The 20,018-nt window shown below is 39.1% G+C and overlaps 1 protein-coding gene across 2 annotated transcripts in view; it reads left to right on the forward strand.

The window, feature by feature from the left end:
* FOCAD (focadhesin) overlaps positions 1-20,018 on the forward strand; it is a 312,226-nt gene that overhangs the window by 49,074 nt on the left and 243,134 nt on the right. For both annotated transcript variants that reach the window (XM_077912127.1, XM_077912128.1), the window contains exon 5: positions 8,522-8,626. In XM_077912127.1, the coding sequence (XP_077768253.1) occupies positions 8,522-8,626 (105 nt within the window). The remainder of the gene's footprint in view (positions 1-8,521; positions 8,627-20,018) is intronic.

Consider the following 20,018-nt stretch of genomic DNA (forward strand, 5'->3'; position numbering starts at 1 on the left):
CTCCTCATAGATGGTAATGTGTTCCTTAGGAGGGAAATAATACCTGATTGTTTTCTTTTTTGGAAATGTTAGCTGTTGATGCTAAATGGTTAGATCCATTAATTCATTAGGACTTTTTTTTTTATATTTTATTTATTAATTCATGAGAGACAGAGAGAGAGAGAGAGAGAGAGAGAGAGAGACATAGGCAGAGGGAGAAGCAGGCTTCCTGCAAAAAGCCTGGTGTGGGACTCGATCCCAGATCCCCGGATCATGCCCTGAGCCAAAGGCAGATGCTCAACCACTGAGCCACCCAGGCATCCCTATCATGCTAAATATTTATCTTTTACTTTACTTATTCTTTTTTTTTTTTTTTTTTTACTTTACTTATTCTATCAGGAGTCTTAAGTTGGTTTTAGTGTTGTAATTACATGGATTAAGATGTATATATATAAAAAAAAAGCTCTAACAAAACCCACCTGTCTCCCTTCCCTCAATAGGGTTATTTTGTTGCTTGATAACACAACAGGTGTTATATTAGTTTTATTTTTCTTCATATTTTCTCATTTGCTACTTCTGCAATCCCTGAAAAGAAGGACCTAGAACCAAAACTAGTAATATCATTCATATTTACTTAGTAAAAACTAAAATAACAAATTTTAATAATGAAGTTACCAGATACAATAATTTCAGTGTGCATATGTAAAATCATGTAATGGTAGAACTAGAAATTACCTTCAGAGGTCACCTCTGTAGTCAAGCAAGGCAGTACCTTAGCTGTCTTCCATCTAGCTATCCATCTTTTTTTTTTTTTTTTTTCCCATCTTTTAATTAACATATTTATTGACCACCTCCTATACCTGTGCTTGGTACTGTGATATTATGGTGAGGAAAGCAGACATAGTCGTTATACTCATGATGCTTTTGGAGACAGGGACTGCCGGGATCCACATAGTTGCATAGTTATGTATTCAGTTATATTCAGACACAGTACACTGTGCTGGAAGTCCCTTTAGTATTGTCATGGAGCTCCAGAAAAGCTTTCCTAAGATGAGACTGAGGAATGAATAGAACTTATGTAGGCAAATAGAGGGTAGGCTTTTCCATTATAGGAAATACCATGTGCCAAGTCCTGGGTGGGAGGGAAGATGGCTTATAGGAAGGCCTAGAAGAATGTCAAAAGCTGGGGCCCTTCGGTGGCTCAGTCAAGTAAGTGTCTTACTTCAGCTCAGATCATGATCTCAGGGTCCTTGGATCCAGCCCCATTGGAGTCCTGTGTTGAGCCCCATGCTCAGCAGGGAGTCTGCTTGTCCCTCTGCCTCTCTCCCTGCTCCTACATGTGCTATCTGTCTGTCTGTCTCTCTCAAATAAATGAATAAAGTCTTGACAAAAAAAAAAAAAAAAAGAATCTCAAATGTAAGGGAAGAGTGGTTTGAAATGAAGCTGGAAGGTAGGTATGGGCCAGACAATGCAGGTCACAATGGCTAATCTTGAGGATTTTATCCTGAGTGCTGAGCATAAATATTGAAGTATTCATCTAGTGGACACCAGGGGTTTCAAAAAGGCCACTCTGGCTGCGATATGCACATAGTATTCAAAGTGTTGGGTTTTGGGTAGGCAGGTAGAGTGAATATAAGGAGATGAGTTTAGGGGCTATTGCTGTAGATCAGATGAAGGAAGATACCTTCTTGCTCTAGAGATGGAGGGAAATAGATGGATTTGTGAGATATAGAAGGGGTGAGTTTGAGCCACCTGAGTAGTGCAGTCAGTTAAGCTTCTGACTCTTGGTTTTGGCTTAGGTCATGTTCTCAGGGACATTAGATCGAGACAGAGCTGAGCTCTGTGCTCAGCGTGGAGTCTGCTTAGCAGGACTCTCTCTCTGCTCCTCCACCCCATGCTCTCTCTCTCTATCTCAAATAAATTAAAAAAAAAGAAGAAGGGGTGAAGCATTTGAGGTGGATTAAATATGAGGATGTCTGAAAGGAGCATGTTAACGTTGACTTCTTGATTTTTGAGTTGCCTAACAGGTAGATAGGGAACATTGAAAAAAAAAAGTTTTGTGGGAAGAACATGAGTAGGTTCTATGAGTTGAATTTGATGCACAATTCCGACACTGATGTGGGAATATCTAGTGATACATTATACTATGAATAAGTTAGTCATAATATGTAACCAGATCTTTTCTGTCCTGATGAAAGCCCTCACTTTGATTCGTTAAAAAACTCTTCTGTGTACTTTAAACAGAGACAGCCTGCTTGTCTGAGGGCTAATTCTAATTCCTGAGAATGTTCCTCAGAAGTCTAAATCTTCATATTAACATGTTTTTGTGTCTGTGCCAAACTGTGGCTAACAATAGGTTCTAAATAAAAGATACCGTGGTTATTTCATAGTTTATTTAAATTTCTGCTCATGTTATCCGTGTAGGAGATCAGATTTACTCTTTGATTTGTGTTCAGCAAATCCTTCTTCACTGTAAGGTTATAAATCTCTCCCCCCCCTTTTTTCACTAATAAAAAAATAAAAGTAGTGCATACATTTTTGAAAACTCAAACAATGGCACTCGGAGGTAGCTAAAGTAGTAAGCGGTAAAACTTGTCCTTTTTGGTCATTTCTCTCTCTCCTTTTTTAAAAATTCACTTTCTTTTTGGGCTCTGGTGAAAACTGGCAAGTGGAGGACTCAGGGCTGGTACTATGTCTCAGAGGCTTCTTCAAATCTTTTAACTTGGTTTCCTCTAGAATATAGAAGGAGCTAGGGTGTGATGATCTGGAGTCAGGATCAGGCACATGGAGTCAGGGACCACCTAATTACAATGAAATTGAAGCCCCATTTCTAGACTTATAAAGACAGTATTTATAAGTATGTACACCCCAAGTGTTTTAAAATTGGATAATCTGGGGCACCTGGGTGGCTCAGTGTTGAGCATCTGCCTTTGGCTCAGGTCGTGATCCTGGGGTCCTGGGATTGAGTCCTGCATCAAGGTCCCCACAGGGATCCTGCTTCTCCTTCTGCCTATGTCTCTGCCTCTCTTTCTGTGTCTTTCATGAATAAATAGATAAAATCTTAAAAAAAAATTGGATAATCCATTCATATATATATTGTTCTAAAACTTGCATTTTTCACTTAATGGGTATTAGACACCTTTTCATACATCTATTTGCATTTTTGTTAACAGCTGTGGAGTACTCTTGTATTATGAATATATCATGTTTTATCTTTATTTTTAAAGATTTTATTTATTTGAGACAGAGCACGGGTACATGTGTGTACAAGACAGGGGAGCAGAAGGGGAGAGGGTGAAGAGCAGACTCCCTGCTGAGGGAGGAGCCCAAGGTGGGACTCCATCTCACAACTCTCAGATCATGACCTGAGCTGAAACCAAGAGTTGGATGCTTAGTGGACTTAGTCACCCAGGTGCCCTGAATGTATCATATTTTAAACACTTCTCTATTGACAAATATCTTTTTCTTCTTCATCTTTTAAGATAAGAAATGCAGTGTAAGATCTTCCTTTGGGTATGTAAGGGTATTTCTTTATGATGGGTTCTTAGAAGTGGGATTTGTAGGAGAAAGGGTATGTACATTTAGAATTTTTTTATGGATTTAAACATTTATGGATACTGCCTATTTACTCTGCATACAAACTGAACAACTAATGGGGACACCTGGCTGGCTCAGTTGGGAAGACATACAACTTGATTTCAGGGTTGTGAGTTCAAGCTCCACATTGGGTGTAGAGATTACTTTAAAAAAACAAAACAAAACAAAACAACAAATACCTCAACCTGAAACTGCTTATTGCCCCATACACTCCTCAACAGTGGATATTTCGAACCTTATTCTTCTGTGATTTGCATAACTATTCTTTGCTCATCTTGATATTATATGATTAGTCTTATTTTGTTGTTTTTCTTGTTTTTTTGGATGCTAACACTTTGTCTGTTGTATTATGTTGTTAAATATTTTGGTTTCTTGTCTTAATGTTCTTTCTACCTTGAAAACTCTCCCCACTAACTTTGCTAAAACTATCTGGAATTTTAGTCATAGTTTGTCTTTTCCTCTTGTTCTTTTTCACACTCTCCCCTTCCCCTCCAAATCCTATCCAAACAATTGCTTTAAACCTTATAGTCACATTTGAAAATGTTAAAGACTTGGTAAGTTTTTTTGTATTCATTCTGACCAGTTTTTGTAGTCTATTTTGTCAGTTCTTTCTTATGCTTTATCTTTTTTCTTTCTTTCTTTTTTTTTTTAAATAACAGCCTTATTGAGATATAATTTTCATAGTAGAAAATCATCCTTTGAAAGTGTATAACTCAGTGGTTTTGTGCAGTCATCACACATTATCTTGTAACTGGAGAACTTCTTTAAAAAGGATTTCAGTGTATTATGTCTGAAAGTATTTTTGTTTTCATATTTTACTCTTAGTTTTTTGGGGAGGGTTACACTTTAAGTTACATAAACCTTTCCCTTATAATTCCATATATATTTCTTCTTTCAGTGTTGCAGATGGGAGTTCTGATGCCAAATTAGAAATGATGTCAGTCTGATGGTCTTTGTTTTATAAATTTTATTTTATAAAATCTGAGAGTTTATAGGATTTTCCTTTTATCTTTGGGTTTGACAAATGTCAGCAATTATATTTTTTAGGAATTTTGCCTAGTACTTGGTAGCCTTTTTAATTTGAAGACACAGATTCAATGAAAAAATTTTCTATTCTGTCTTTGCTTTTTGCTTTTTTTTTTTTTTTTTTTTTTTTTTTATGATAGTCACAGAGAGAGACAGAGAGAAAGAGGCAGAGACATAGGCAGAGAAACAGGCTCCATGCACTGGGAGCCTGATGTGGGATTCGATCCCGGGTCTCCAGGATTGCGCCCTGGGCCAAAGGCAGGCGCCAAACTGCTGCGCCACCCAGGGATCCCTGATTTTTGCTTCTCTAAGTGGTTATGTTTTCTTCTATTTTACCATTTTGATTTTCAGTATTGAATTATTATTGTAACCTCTTTTCACAATCATACAGAATTCAAGAGAAATTTAGTTTTTTAAGAGCAGATCTCAGATGCAGTGTAACAATGGCTTGAAAAACAAGAAAAATAGGGTTTTGTGAGGAGAGATGGAAAATAATAGGATTTAGGATAGGTTTGGATTTGTAGGTGGTTTTAGGCACATTCTAGTTTTGAGCGTTGATGAACTCTGACTTTTGTGTTTGCATAGCATCATCTGTAAAGAGGGAAAAGCATTATATAATCTTTATGATACAGTTGACATGTATTAGATTACCACATTTCTTGAAAAAATAGGTGATTTAATGACATATTTTTATTCTTATTTATACTTTATAACAACCCAAGAGGTAGGCTTATTTCATGATTCTAGATTGTACAGATGAGAATGTTCTGGCTTCTAGGTGTTAAATGCCTCACCCAAAATTCCCTAGCTAATTAGAATTAAAGCAGGGGTTTAAATAAAAGTTAAGCTAAAATCATCCCTCTCAGCCCACTTGAGATAATAATAATTTAAGTAATTATTCGATTGAATTTAACCGTTATTTGCATGGATTTGCTATTTGATTGATGCCATCATTTTTCAAAACTTAAAATCTATTCATGCTACACTCTAACTTAAAATATAGTATGCTTACTTATTCACACAGTAAGATCTGGATCCATAAATAAGACCAAACATGACCTAACTTAATGGTTAGAAAACTGGAGTTTAGGGGCACTGGTTGGTTCAATTGGTAGAGCATACAGCTCTTGATCTTGGGGTCATGAGTTCCAGCCCCATGTTGGGTGTAGAGATTGCTAAAAATAAATAAACTTAAAAAAAAAAAAAAAGAAAACTGGAGTTCATTTGTTAGCCTCAGTAGTTCTGTGAATGAAATACAAATATGATGTATGTGTTTTTTTCTGGGATTCTATTGCTTTGATAAAGGAGTAGGTGACTGAAATTGATTAAAAATCATGTCTGTATGGAGGTTCCTCAAAAAATTAAAAATAGAATTACCATATGACCAATAATTCCACTACTGGGTATTTACTCAAAGAAAATGAAAACACTAATTAGAAAAGATATATGCACCCCTATGTTTTTTTTTTTTTTTTTAAGATTTTATTTATTTATTCATAGAGACACACACAGAGAAAGAGGCAGAGACACTGGCAGAGGGAGAAGCAGGCTCCATGCAGGGAATCCGATGTGGGACTCGATCCCGGGTCTCCAGGATCACACCCCGGGCTGCAGGTGGCGCCAAACCGCTGCACCACCAGGGCTGCCCACCCCTATGTTTTTTACAGCATTATTTATAGTAGTCAAGATATAGATGCAACTCAACTGTTTATCGATAGGTGAATGGATAAAGAATGTATGATATATATACACAATGGAATATTACTCATCCATAAAAAAGATTGAAATTCTGCCATTTGTAACAGCATGGATGGACCTAGAGGTCCACCATGCTAAGTGGGATAAGTCACAGATAAGTCAGAGAAGGATAAATACCATATGATTTCACTTATGTGGAATTTAAGAAACAAAACAAATGAACAAAGACAAATAGAGATAAACTAAAAAACAGACTCTTAAAATACAGAGAACAAACTGATGGTTGCCAGAGGAAGGGGGGGGGGTGAGAGGATGAGTGAGATAAAGGAGATTAAGAGTACACTTGTCTTGATGAGCGCTGTGATGTGTACAGAATTGTTGAATCATTATATTGTATACCTGAAACTAATGTAACACTGTATTTTAATTATTCTTCAATAAAAAAAATCATAGGTCTGTTATCTGTCTTCTCTAAAATTCTAGTCATATGAAAAGTAAATTATTAGATAAGGAAAGTTGAGTCACAAATGTGAGCCACATATATAATTCAAAATTTTTTCATAGTCACATTAATAGGTAAAAAGAAACAGGTGATGTTAATTTTAATTATATATATTATGTGCCCCATGTACTGAGAATATTATTTCCATGTACAGTCAGTATAAAAAATTATGCATGTAATTTTTTTGTAATTCTTTTTTGTTTCTTAAGTCTTCAAAATCCATCGTGTATTTTACATTTATAGCACATCTCCATTTGGATCAGCCACATTACATGTGCTCCGTGTGGCTGTTGGCTACTGTATTGGATGGTTTGGGCAAATTTTATGTCAGTTGGATGACCTTAAATGTCATAAAAGAGTAAATAACACCTCGCATAATTTTTCCAAATGATAGCAATTAATTAAGTCCTAGTCTAAAAATAAAGTTAACAATGATTTGTAACTTACTATATTTTGGATAGTAAATGACATAATACATGTTAAGCACTTTGGGGAGTACTTCGTTTACAATGGATGCTCCATAAATATGAACAACCAGGATTTAAAAAATAATTACTTTTTTTTTTAATTTAACAGGTGGTATTTTTTTATTTCTAAGATTTCTTTTTCATTCCCAGGAAGAATCTGATTTTAAAAGGGCAGGCTAGTTTGTGACAACATGGATGAAACTAGAAGACATTATGCTAAATAAAATAACCTAGACAGAGAAAAACAAATTCTGAATGGTAACATTTATATGTAGAATTAAAAAAAAAAGAAAATCCAAACTCATAGAAACAGTAGAATGGTAGTTGCCAGTGGCTGGGTGGGAGAAATGGGGAGAGTTTGGTCAGAGGGTACAAACTTCCAATTATAAGATGAGCAAGTTCTGAGGATCTAATGTACAGCATGGTGACTATAGCTAACAATATGATATTGTATACTTGAAATTGGTGACAGTAGATTTTTAGCATTCTCACTGAAAAAAAAAATGTGTTGATGGATGTGTTAATTATAAAGTGGTTGCCATAATTAATGTATGCATATATCACATTATATACTTTAAACATACTACAATTGTATTTGTCAATTTTACCTCAATAAAGCAGGAAGAATTCCATGTCACAATTAAAAAAAAATTAACAATAATAAAAAAAGACAGGCTATTCACTTTGTTTCTTTTCTTTCTTCTTGTTCTTTTTTTTCTTTTTTTGATATATTATCCTCTTACCTCTTACAGAGGATAAAGAAAAAATTTAAGGTTTATTCCCCACTCCCATTAACTTTATTTTATTAGGGGTTATTTGTCTGAATGGTCCCCAGGCCCAGTTTTTTGAGTGGCTAATCAATTTCCTATGTCTGGTTATTTATTCATGGTCTACTAATATTTATAAATGAAGGACTTAATTATTCAGTATGGGCAACTCATGTGGTCACTGCCTGCAATTATGTGGGTGAATGTTTTTTTTTCCTGATTGATACCCCCCAAGTGTGTGTAGGGAGGTGATTGATAGGTTGGTGGTTTGATTCTTTGGCTCCCCTTCTCTTGTAAATGTGTTGGATGGGAGCTGTCTACCTTGAGGCCTCTTGGCTGTGCTTGGAATGAGGTGGATGCATGTGGGTGGTTATTGTTCAGTGTGGGTGGCAAGTGTTCAATTATTTAAAGATGGTAGATTTGAGTGCCGGGTTGGAATATCCACTTTGTATCTATAGCATTTAACATGTTATGTTTCTTTACAGGAATACACATGGATTGATAAAAGCCATTATGAAATTACTACAAATGCAAGCTGTTAAGGAAGGACAATGTGGGGAGAAGAATATTCGGAATTTATATACCATTCGGTATGTCATTTCTCCTTCCTTCAAAAAAATGTGTGTGTGTGTGTGTGTGTGTGTGTGTGTGAATTGTTAACTAAGTTATGAACAGATATGCTCATTGATTAAAAATTATTTAATTCAACAGTGATGGTGGGTCTTGACCTCTCAAGAAGTTAGTATTTCAAAGATGCAGAGGATTGAGATAGAGGTGAAACATGCCAATATCACCACTATAGGTTTCAGGGTTGCTTCCTTGGAATTAGAATCTGTTCCCCAAAAATCTTTCTGCTCTGGGATAGCTATAACCATCTTCCCAATATTATGAAAACTGAAGAGTTGATTGAGCAAATGTACTTAAAACAGGAGGGGTTTAGTCTAGGTAGGAGTGTAGGATAAAAAGTAACAGGAAACTAAGGGTTAATACCCAGGGCAAAGTTAGTAAGTGGGAGTGTTGATTTGCCTTTTCTTTGTCATCTATGTAATGTAACATGGTAGAATTATGTTAAAAAGAAAATACACAGGGCACCTGTGTGGCTCAGGGGTTGAGCATCTGCCTTTGGCTCAGGTCGTGATCCTGGGGTCCTGGGATGGAGTCCTGCATTGGGCTCCCCGTAGGGAGCCTGCTTCTCCCTCTGCCTATGTCTCTGCCTCTCTCTCTGTGTCTCTCATGAATAAATAAATAAAATCTTAAAAAAAATTTTTTTAAAGTGAATTACATTGGATTTTATTGAAGAGTTTGGACAAGGGAATGCATACTTACTTATAAAGGTGACCCTAACCATTGCCTTGAAGGTCCCAGAAAGCCATTTCTTAAGAGAGGGGCTCTTACTTAGTGAGCAGAGTGCCCCAGAAGATGCCATGTAACTAGTGTATATTGTTTTAGGAACTGTTTAGCGATGCATCCAGAATGTGCCTGTTTCAGAAGAATACGAACATGGGATCATAAACAAGGGCACTGGTTCTAAGGGGAAATGGGTTACAGGGCTCTGGTGATCCGACAGTGAAAATAAATTGGGTACTAATGAACCATCATTGGCTTGAGCATGTAGCACCAATAATTTTGAACACTTGACATCACAGCTATCAGAATCTATGAGAGAGTCTCCAAAATACCAGCTGGTGCTTATTACATGTTCTTAGAGTACTTTCCTTTTGTAATAAACAGACAGTGTCTTCTAATTTATAATGATCTGTTTTGAAATTTTAGTGCTATTTGTAATCTTTTTTATTTTTTTTATTTTTATTTTTTTACTTTTTTTGTAATTTTTTTTATTGAGTACGTTGAGAGTTTAAGCCAATTTTTTAACAAGGGCAGATTTTCATTTTATGTATTTTTTCTTAACATGTTTTTCTGAATATCTTCAAACGTACAGGAAATTTGGAATAATGAACAACGACTAATTCATTGTTAGCTTATTAGTTTAAGTTAACATTTTTAAATTGGGGAAGCAAAAGGAAAATTATTTTTTTGAAAATACCCTGGAAACTTGGGGTGTGTAAACTTTTCCAAAATGATAAATATGCTTTTCTTTCCTTTTTTTTCTTACACAGTGTGGTGCTCTATGACATAACAAGGTTTTCATTTCAGATTTCTCTTCATCTATTACCTTAAGCAGAATTGAACCTAAGAAGATGATGAGCAGATCTTAATGTTTCTAGATGAGTCATATAAACATCTGCATTTTTGTTGTTGTTTTTAAAGAATTTCAAACTTTTAGGCCAGAATTCCAGGATAGAAAAAAATTCCAGGGATGCCTGGGTAGCTCATTTGGTTAAGCGTCCAACTCTTAGTTTCGGCTCAGGTCACGATCTCAGGGTCTCAGGGTCGTGAGATCTAGCTCCGTGTTGGGCTCTGGGCTCAGCGTGAAGTTTGCTTGAGATTCTCTCCCCCGAACTTTGCCCTTCCCCCTGCTCTTGCTCATTCTCTCTCTCTCAAAGTAAATCTTTAGAAAAGGGAGTGAAAAGAAATCCATTTTGTTGTTTTTCCTTGGGAGTTAATTATTTTAAAATAGGAAGGCCATTAAAATTCTAAATTTTTATATAACAGTTTTATTGAGATATAATTCGCATGCCACAGGATTGAACCCATTCAAAGTATACAATTCAGTGGTTTTTAGGTTATTTACAGAATTACACAACCATTGCCATAATCATTTTAGAATGTTTTCACATTCCCCCAAATTCCTTACCCTTTAGCAGGCACTCCATATTTCCCTCCTCCCAGTGGGGTATTTTATTTTTTTATTTATTTTTATTAAAAAAAATTTTTTTTTTATTGGAGTTCAATTTGCCAACATATAGCATCCAGTTGGGTATTTTTAATTCAGTGATTTGCATCACTGGCCGCTTATTAGAACCCCCTGGGTGTGCTTTAAAACAAGCATAGGAAAAAAAAAAAACAAAAAAAACAAGCATAGGAACAATTAAATACCCCAGATCAACTGAATCAATCTCTGCCGTAAGATGTAGGCATTTGTCTTTTTTAAAAGATCCAGCAATTCTGATTCCCAGTGAGTACGAGATGGTATGTCAGCCGCTCCACTGTGCATGCTAAGCGCCTGGGACCTTGCAGAACAAAAGATTCTCTTTCTTTGCTTTAGGTCTCGGGTGGGCTCGAGATTCTCGAGTAACTCGCTCCCAGGTACTGACGCTTCTTTCCACTGCTACACTATGGAGAGCGGAGATCCGTGGCGGCGTTAGTGGTACCAGGGAGCCTGTTAGGAGGGTGGGGTCTCGTCCTCCATCTCAGACTACCTGTATCAGCACCCCGCATTCCAGTTAGATTTTGCAGGTAATCTGTAGGCACCTTAAAAGTTAAAGAGGCTCTGGTTTAGATGGTGGTAAAAGGAAATGCTGTCAACAGAAGGGTTAGAATTGTTCTCCCTTTCACACTGATTGTCATTACTGTGTGTGAGTGCTAGACCATCAGTCACCTGTAATGTTTTACGTGGTGTCCTGCTTTATAATTCATTTCCTCCTCTAGTTGGTTCTTCCAACTGTGGTCTGGTTTTTTTAAAGGACAAGTAGGCGCAAGGTGTGGTAGGGAACCCAGTGCGAGGAGCTGAAATCCTACTGGTTATGTAAGTTGTGTCTTTAGAGTGGCAGCACATTAAGAGGTCCAGAATCAATCACCTGAGTTGGCATAATCCAGTAATGTTTATGGAGAGCCCTTATGTGAATGGCTGTTTGGCACTGTAAATCAGTAGAGTGTAATCGAGTGTATAAGAGCCTTAAGTTCCTCCAGGGGGGATTGTGGATGGCAGAAACAGAGGAGAGGTGAGCCTGAAGAGCAGATTCCCCTCAAGAGAGCTATGATTACCTGAGTCAAGCATGAAATTGTCATGCTGTTTTACAGCCTTCTTTGCCACATGTTGGTTCGGAATATCCTCCAGCTTTGGAGAGGCAACTGATGAGCTGTGTATGGGAGCGTAGAAGGGTTATGAGAAGCCCAGAACTCCACTGAGAGGTGTTCCCTGGTTATACTGTAAGATTAATTTAAAATTAAACGTAAGGGATCCCTGGGTGGCGAAGCGGTTTGGCGCCTGCCTTTGGCCCAGGGCGCGATCCTGGAGACCCGGGATCGAATCCCACGTTGGGCTCCCGGTGCATGGAGCCTGCTTCTCCCTCTGCCTGTGTCTCTGCCTCTCTCTCTCTCTCTCTGTGTGACTATCATAAATAAATAATAAAAAAAAAAAAAAATTAAAATTAAACGTAAAAAGTAGTAGGGGGTGCCTGAGTGACTTGGTTGGTTAATAAACATCTGCCTTCAGCTCAGGTCATGATCCCAGGGTCGAGGGATAGAACCCTGCATCAGGCTCCTTGCTGAGCCAGGAGTCTGCTTCTCCTCTCTCTGCCTGCAGCTCCCCCTGTTTGTGCTCTCTCTCTCTCTCTCTGTCAAATAAATGAATAAAATCTTAAAAAAAGATAAAATGGTAGTAGTATGACATAATTGGGAGCTTTCTGGGAATGAAACTCATCTGTGTTCTTTTTATAGTTTTAAGGACTTGGATAGCATACCATTTTGGAGTTGAAGCATTTTTCACTTCTTGTCCTAATAGCTGCTTAATTTGAATTCTAGTAAAACAATATGTGGTCATTTTAAATGAGTTGGTGCTGCCTTGCATATGTTACGCCGGTATGTGAGTGAAGAGAGGGAGGTGTGAGCAGCTTCCCTTGGTTCCTGTGAATTTTACGAAAGGAGCTCTAGAGTGGATATTTTCTTTGTTGAACCTAGAGCCCTTTGGTCCTCAAACTTTCTGTGCCTAAGAAGTACCTGGGGAGCTTGTTAATGGAACAGCTTTTCAAGCCCTTGCTGGACATTCTTATTCCGTCGGTTTTATACTAGACTTAGGAATCAGCATGTTTACCCAGCTGTGCTGTGATCTGGATACAGGTCATTTGTGGTTCACAATTGAGAAATATCACTTGAGGTTGTGGGAGCTTAGAGGTACCACGTAGAAACTGCAAGGAATCCCTTAGGGGTACACAAAGGGGCTTAATCCTGTCTTCCTTGCCTCTGTTCCCTGTTTGGGAGGCAAAAAGTCTGTTTCCTCCTGAGCACCAAGGCACTAAGTTCATCTTAACCACATCTAGCACGGACAATAGAGAGGCCAAGATCAGAACTAATAAGCATTTATTTCTAAAGGAAAAAGCTGTCCAGGGAGAGCCAGCCAAGTATATATGCAAGAGAGCTTGTAAGAGATTTAAACCCCCCTGCTCTATTTAAAGCAATAATCCTGTGGCCCCAGCAAGTGAGTGTTCTTCATTGTCAGATGTAGATGCTTGTTTGGAGCAGGAGAGGAAGAGAGCCCCCAGCCACCTTGTTAAGAAACCACACTGGTTTTCAGTGAATCCAGAGCTTGTCCCAGAGTTTTTGATATGTCTGTCTGGAACATGCCTGGAAACCTGCATTTTAATGAGATTTAGATGCACAGGTAGTGTACTGACTGTGCTTTGAGTTACATTAGACTAGAGTGTGTATGGCTAATAAAGTTCATATTACTAAGCTGGACCTTTCTTTTGTTTTGTGACTTCAGATTAAATGGGCATGTTTATTTTATTTTATTTTTTTAAACACAGGTCAACTAGGACTTTATTTTTATTTTTTTTAATTTTTATTTATTTATGATAGGCACACAGTGAGAGAGAAAGAGGCAGAGGCACAGGCAGAGGGAGAAGCAGCCTCCATGCACCGGGAGCCCGACGTGGGATTCGATCCTGGGTCTCCAGGATCGCACCCTGGGCCAAAGGCAGGCGCTAAACCGCTGTGCCACCCAGGGATCCCTAAATGGGCATGTTTAAATGTGGCTTCAGCTCCAATGATTTTTTAGGATGGGGTTAGCTGGAAGAATACCACAGCACATTTATACATAGCATATGCTACATATGAAATTGTCGGTCCATGAATCTTGAATCTGGTTGCATAGTAGAGCCTCCAAAGGGCTTTTAAAGGTACAGGTGCCTGGGCTTTTCCTAGAAGGACTAGTGTTAGCTTCAGGCATCAGTGGTTTTTCAAAGCTTCCTAGATTAGATGGTTTTCAGTGTGCTGGTAGGGTGGCAAACTGCTGGCCAGTTGTTGAAATGAGGCAATACGGGTTCATTGTTGCTAGACCTTCTGATCTTTCGATGTTAATAACATTTTATATGAAATCTCCTGACCACCAAATGCCAGAAAACAATTCTGGTTTTTAAAAATACAGGGTAGGCAGATAAAACACATCTGTCCATAGGATACGATCCAAGGGCAACAGGTTTGTGATCCTGATTTTAGGCATTTAATAGTTTTCTTTTTTTTTTAATTTTTATTTATTTATGATAGTCACACACACACAGAGAGGCAGAGACATAGGCAGAGGGAGAAGCAGGCTCCATGCACCGGGAGCCCGATGTGGGACTCGATCCCAGGACTCCAGGATCGCGCCCTGGGCCAAAGGCAGGCACCAAACCACTGCACCACCCAGGGATCCCTTTAATAGTTTTCAAAATCTTAGAAGCTCTTTTCTTTCTTTCTTTTTTTTTTTTTAAGATTTTATTTATTTATTCATAGAGACACAAAGAGAGAGGCAGAGACACAGACAGAGGGAGAAGCAGGCTCCATTCAGGGAGCCCAACGTGGGACTCGATTCCAGGTCTCCAGGATCACACCCCGGGCTGCAGGCGGCGCTAAACCGCTGTGCCACCCGGGCTGCCCAGAACCTCTTTTCTACCAGTGAACAATTTTATAATAATTGTCTTTTTAAAAAAAGTTTATTTACTTTTAGTCGTTTTGACACCTACCATGGGGCTTGAACTCACGACTCTGAGATCAAGAGTCACTTGTTGGGGATCCCTGGGTGGCGCAGCGGTTTGGCGCCTGCCTTTGGCCCGGGGCATGATCCTGGAGACCCGGGATCGAATCCCACGTTGGGCTCCCGGTGCATGGAGCCTGCTTCTCCCTCTGCCTGTGTCTTTGCCTTTCTCTCTCTTTCTCTCTGTGACTATCATAAATAAATAAAAATTAAAAAAAAAAAAAGTCGCTTGTTTTACCAACTGAGCCAGGTAGGCACCTCCTGGCCCCCCACCTGTTAAAAACTGCTATGAATGTATCCTTTGGTTTAGGTTTATCTTTCCCCCACTTTGTTTGGTCTGGATTTTCTGTTGGTTAGCTTGAACTCCACTTTTCTGTGACACACTTATACTTAAGTTACTTAAACATTCTCGAATATTGACCCTAGTGTGGCAGAGAACGAATCTGGAGTGGTGTTTCAATTGCGAGGATGAATAATGAAACTAAGTTTTTACGATTCATAAATTATCGAAGCGCATTTTCTCAGTTGCTTTGTACTATGCCATGTTTCCCTTCCTGCCCCTGGAATTTTATCATGTGCTTCTGCCTTTCGTTTTTCCTCTGCATATTCATATTATGGCAATCTTTTCAAGATCTCTCTTCCCTTTGCTGAAGTGAAGAAGTAGCTGTGAATTCATGAGCAGTGACTGCTTGTTTCAGAATTCGTGCAGCATTCTGATGTGCCAGACAGTGGCTGACATGCACACAGAGCAAATGTTCAAAATCTTATTTGTGGAAGGTTTGGTCTGATCAACATCAAGCTGTACTTTCTGGAATGAGGGAATATTAAAGGCTTTTGGCAGATGGTGTGCTCCGAAATGGGTGATGAGGCCAAGGGTAATGGACGGTTATACCCCGAGTGGATTAGTTATGCGTACTCTGTGTATTCGTTCGTCTTTTTGGACAGTATTATGTACTTTATTTAGGTGGAGAGTTAATTTTCAGAATGTAAAGATGTGTGTCCCGGAGGCTAAAGTACTTGATGATTCATATTGATCTTTTTCACTTAGCTCTTGAGGCAAACATTCCTCCCTGAGGGCTATCACATAGGAAAATGAGAATCCTAAGAGAAGTACTGCAACAAAATGCATGAGGACCACTGTGTGGTTGTGGACATCAAATGTAGCCCTGGTTTTAATTTTGATGCCTAACTTTTTCTCAGCATTAAACTCCTGCATTTTCTCTTCCATCCATTTTTAAAAAAAAAAATTTTTTTTTTATTATTATTTATGATAGTCACAGAGAGAAAGAGAGAGGCAGAGACACAGGCAGAGGGAGAAGCAGGCTCCATGTACTGGGAGCCCAATGTGGGATTCGATCCTGGGTCTCCAGGATCGCGCCCTGGGCCAAAGGCAGGCGCTTAACCGCTGCGCCACCCAGGGATCTCTCTTCCATCCATTTTGAGGAGTGAGCTGGAGTCAACCACAGGAGGAGCCCAGAAAGAGTGTTGGCAGACCTAGGTGGAAGCACGGGCCTCCGTGCTGCCATGAGAGAGAGAGCTGGTACGCTGGAGTGCCGAACAGGAGGCCTAGGGGCTGGAGCTCAGTGTTCAGGGCATGGAGAGGCCGAGATGGAGGCCCAGGAGAGGGCCATGGCCTAGAATACCCAAGGTCGTGGCAGAGACATCGGGTTTTAGTGAAAGAGGAGTGGGGAGTTAAAGTCTGTCTTTTTAACTTATTATTTTAAAATAATGTCAAAATTCCAGAAAGATGCATGAATAGTACAAAAGACTCCCATATTCCATTTACCCTGATTCGTCAGTTTTTTTTTTTTTTTAAGATTTTATTTATTTACTCATGAGAGACAGAGAGAGAGAGAAAGAGAGAGAGAGAAAGAGAGAGAGAGAGAGAGAGAGGCAGAGACACAGGCAGAGGGAGAGGCAGGCTCCATGCAGGGAGCCTGATCCTGGGTCTCCAGGTCCACGCCCTGCACTGCTGAGCCACCTGGGGGGGCTCCCTCAACCAGTGTTTTTCTTTTTGTTTTTGTTTTTCAATATTGCCACATTTGCTTTATTGTTCTATCTCTCTGTAATTCTTAAAAAAATTATTGAGTAGATTGTGTATATTCAGCAGTGTGTATTTTCTAAGAACAAGGGTATTCTCATATAATCTGAGAACAGTTATTATATTGAGAATATTTAACATCGATATAGTAATCTATAATCCAACTTGCAGTTTTGTCATCTGTCTTAAAAATGTCCTTTTATACTTTTTTCCTTTGTATTTTTAGTGTGTAGGGTTTAATTTAGGATCACATGTTACCTTTAGTTGTCATGTCTTTTTAGTCTTTGAAAGTCTGTAATTGTTTCTCTTCTTCTTTTGTCTTTCATGATATTGACATTTTGGAATACTATAAAAGTAATGCCTTAGGATATCACACCTGGAGGCACTGATGTCCATTTTATCCCTCACTGGTAATTTTAATTAAACATTTTTTTTTTCTTTTTCAAGTAACCTCTACCCCGTCATGGGGCTGGAACTCACAGCCCTAGGATCACAAGTCACTTACTCCACTGACTGAGCCAGCTCTGTACCCCTCAGTGGTGATTTTAATTTTGGTTATCCAGTCAAGGTGATGTCTTGTTTCTTTACTCTAGGGTTAATCATTTTTCTCTTGTAACTAATAAGCAATCTATGGATAAGACTCTTGGAACCATGCAAATACCCTGCACCTCATTATGCCCCCAACCTCCCAACTAATTTTCACTGTGATTATTTCAAAATGGTGATTTCCCTAGTCTACCACTCCTTTCAGATTTGCTAGTGGTAATGGACAGGTGGAAATGATAAGAATCGCTGGAAATGCATTTAATCTATAGATTCTGAAGCCCTGCCTCTATAGATGCTGATTTAGAAAGCTTGGGTGTCACCCAGTGTGGGTATGTAGGATCTGTATATTTTTTAATAATCTCCAGGGATTTTGATGTGGAAATAGGTCTGAGAATCACTGGATGAATGGCTAACCATTCATAACCAAACAACATCATGGCATTTCATAATGGCATAAGCCTTATTTCATCCCACATCTGCACCTTTAAAAATGGGTGTAATTGAGGCCCCTGGGTGGCTCACTCAGTTGAGCGTCTGCCTTTAGCTCAAGTCATGATCTCCAGGTCCTGGGATCCAGCCTTGCATCAGGCTCCCTGCTCAATGGGGAGCCTGCTTCTGCCCCCTGCCCCCCTACCTCTGGGCTGCTCTTCCTGCTTGTGCTTTCTCGGAAATAAATAAATAAAAATCTTTAAAGACAGGGCATAATCAACCAGGTGTATTGAAGTAATATATGAGGTTCCTGATTTGAACTTGCTTCCTTTTTAAGGGAAATTCATTTCATTAGGATTCTATTGGTGTTATACTTCACATGATACACATGAATTTTTCTAAAATCAAGAAACGGTTAACTAAATCTAAGATAGTATGTGGCCAAGTTAAATTTGAGAAAAATTTTTTGAAGTTTTATTTATTTAATTAATCTCTACACCCTATATGGAGTTCGAACACAAGACCCTGAGTTTGAGAGTCACATGATCCACTGAAGTGGCCAGGTGCCCCTGAAATATTTTTTAGTGCATTTTTTTTGGAGATATAATTTGTATGCCATAAAACTCACCTTTTTAAACCCTACAGTTCAGTGTTGTTGTTGTTTTTTTTTATATCCACAAAGTTGCCTAACCATTATTACTATCTAATCCCAGAACATTTTCATCACCCCCAAAAGAAACTCTTTACCCACTAAGAGTAACTCCCTAGTATCTCTTCTGTAGGCCCTGGAAAATACTAATTTTTCTATCTGTGGACTTGCCTCTTCTGGGCATTTTATATAATTGGAACCCTACAATATGTGGCCTTTTATGCTTGTCTTTTTCCACCTAGCATAATGTTTTCAAGGTTTGTCTATGTTGTAGCATCGTCAATATTTCATTCCCTTTTATGGCTAAATAATATTCCATTGCATGGATGTACCACATTTTATTTATTCTGTAACTTTTTGTATGCCTACCAAGTCTAGTGAATTTTTAGGGTTTTTACCTTGTACGTTTATTTTGGAGGTAAGCTATTGCTTTTAAGTTCCTGGAAATAGACTTCTTAGTCTTTTTTTTTTTTTTAATTTTTATTTATTTATGATAGGCACACAGTGAGAGAGAGAGAGGCAGAGACGCAGGCAGAGGGAGAAGCAGGCTCCATGCACCAGGAGCCCGACGTGGGATTCGATCCCGGGTCTCCAGGATCGCGCCCTGGGCCAAAGGCAGGCGCTAAACCGCTGCGCCACCCAGGGATCCCAATAACTACTCTTAATTAAAGACTAAGAAGTCGGGATCCCTGGGTGGCGCAGCGGTTTAGCGCCTGCCTTTGGCCCAGGGCGCGATCCTGGAGACCCGGGATCGAATCCCATATCAGGCTCCCGATGCATGGAGCCTGCTTCTCCCTCTGCCTGTGTCTCTGCCTCTCTCTCTCTCTCTCTCTGTGACTATCATAAGTAAATAAATAAAAAAAAAAAAAATTAAGAGTAGTTATTGTCATATGTAAGTGATGAATCACTGAATTCTACTCCTGAAACTAATATATGTTAACTAACTAGAATTAATTAATTAATTAATTTTAAAGATTTTGTTTATTTATTCATAAGAGACACAGAGAGGCAGAGACAGGCTGAGGGAGAAGCAGGCTCCCTGCGGGGACCTCAGTGCGGGACTTGTTCCAAGACCCTGGGATCAGGCCCTGAGCCAAAGGCAGACGCTCAACTACTGGGCCACCCAGGTGCTCCAACTAATTAGAGTTTAAATAAAAACTTGAAGCAGGGATCCCTGGGTGGCGCAGCGGTTTGGCGCCTGCCTTTGGCCCAGGGCGCGATCCTGGAGACCGGGGATCGAATCCCACGTCAGGCTCCCGGTGCATGGAGCCTGCTTCTCCCTCTGCCTGTGTCTCTGCGCCTCTCTCTCTCTCTGTGACCATCATAAATAAATAAAAATTAAAAAAACAAAAACAAAAACAAAAAAAAACTTGAAGCATTTAGGGCAGCCCCGGTGGCGCAGCGGTTTAGCGCCGCCTGCAGCCCAGGGGCGTGATCCTGGAGTCCCATGTCGGGCTCTCTGCA

This window comes from Canis aureus, chromosome 10 (genome assembly GCF_053574225.1).
Source record: "Canis aureus isolate CA01 chromosome 10, VMU_Caureus_v.1.0, whole genome shotgun sequence".
Lineage (NCBI taxonomy): Eukaryota > Metazoa > Chordata > Mammalia > Carnivora > Canidae > Canis > Canis aureus.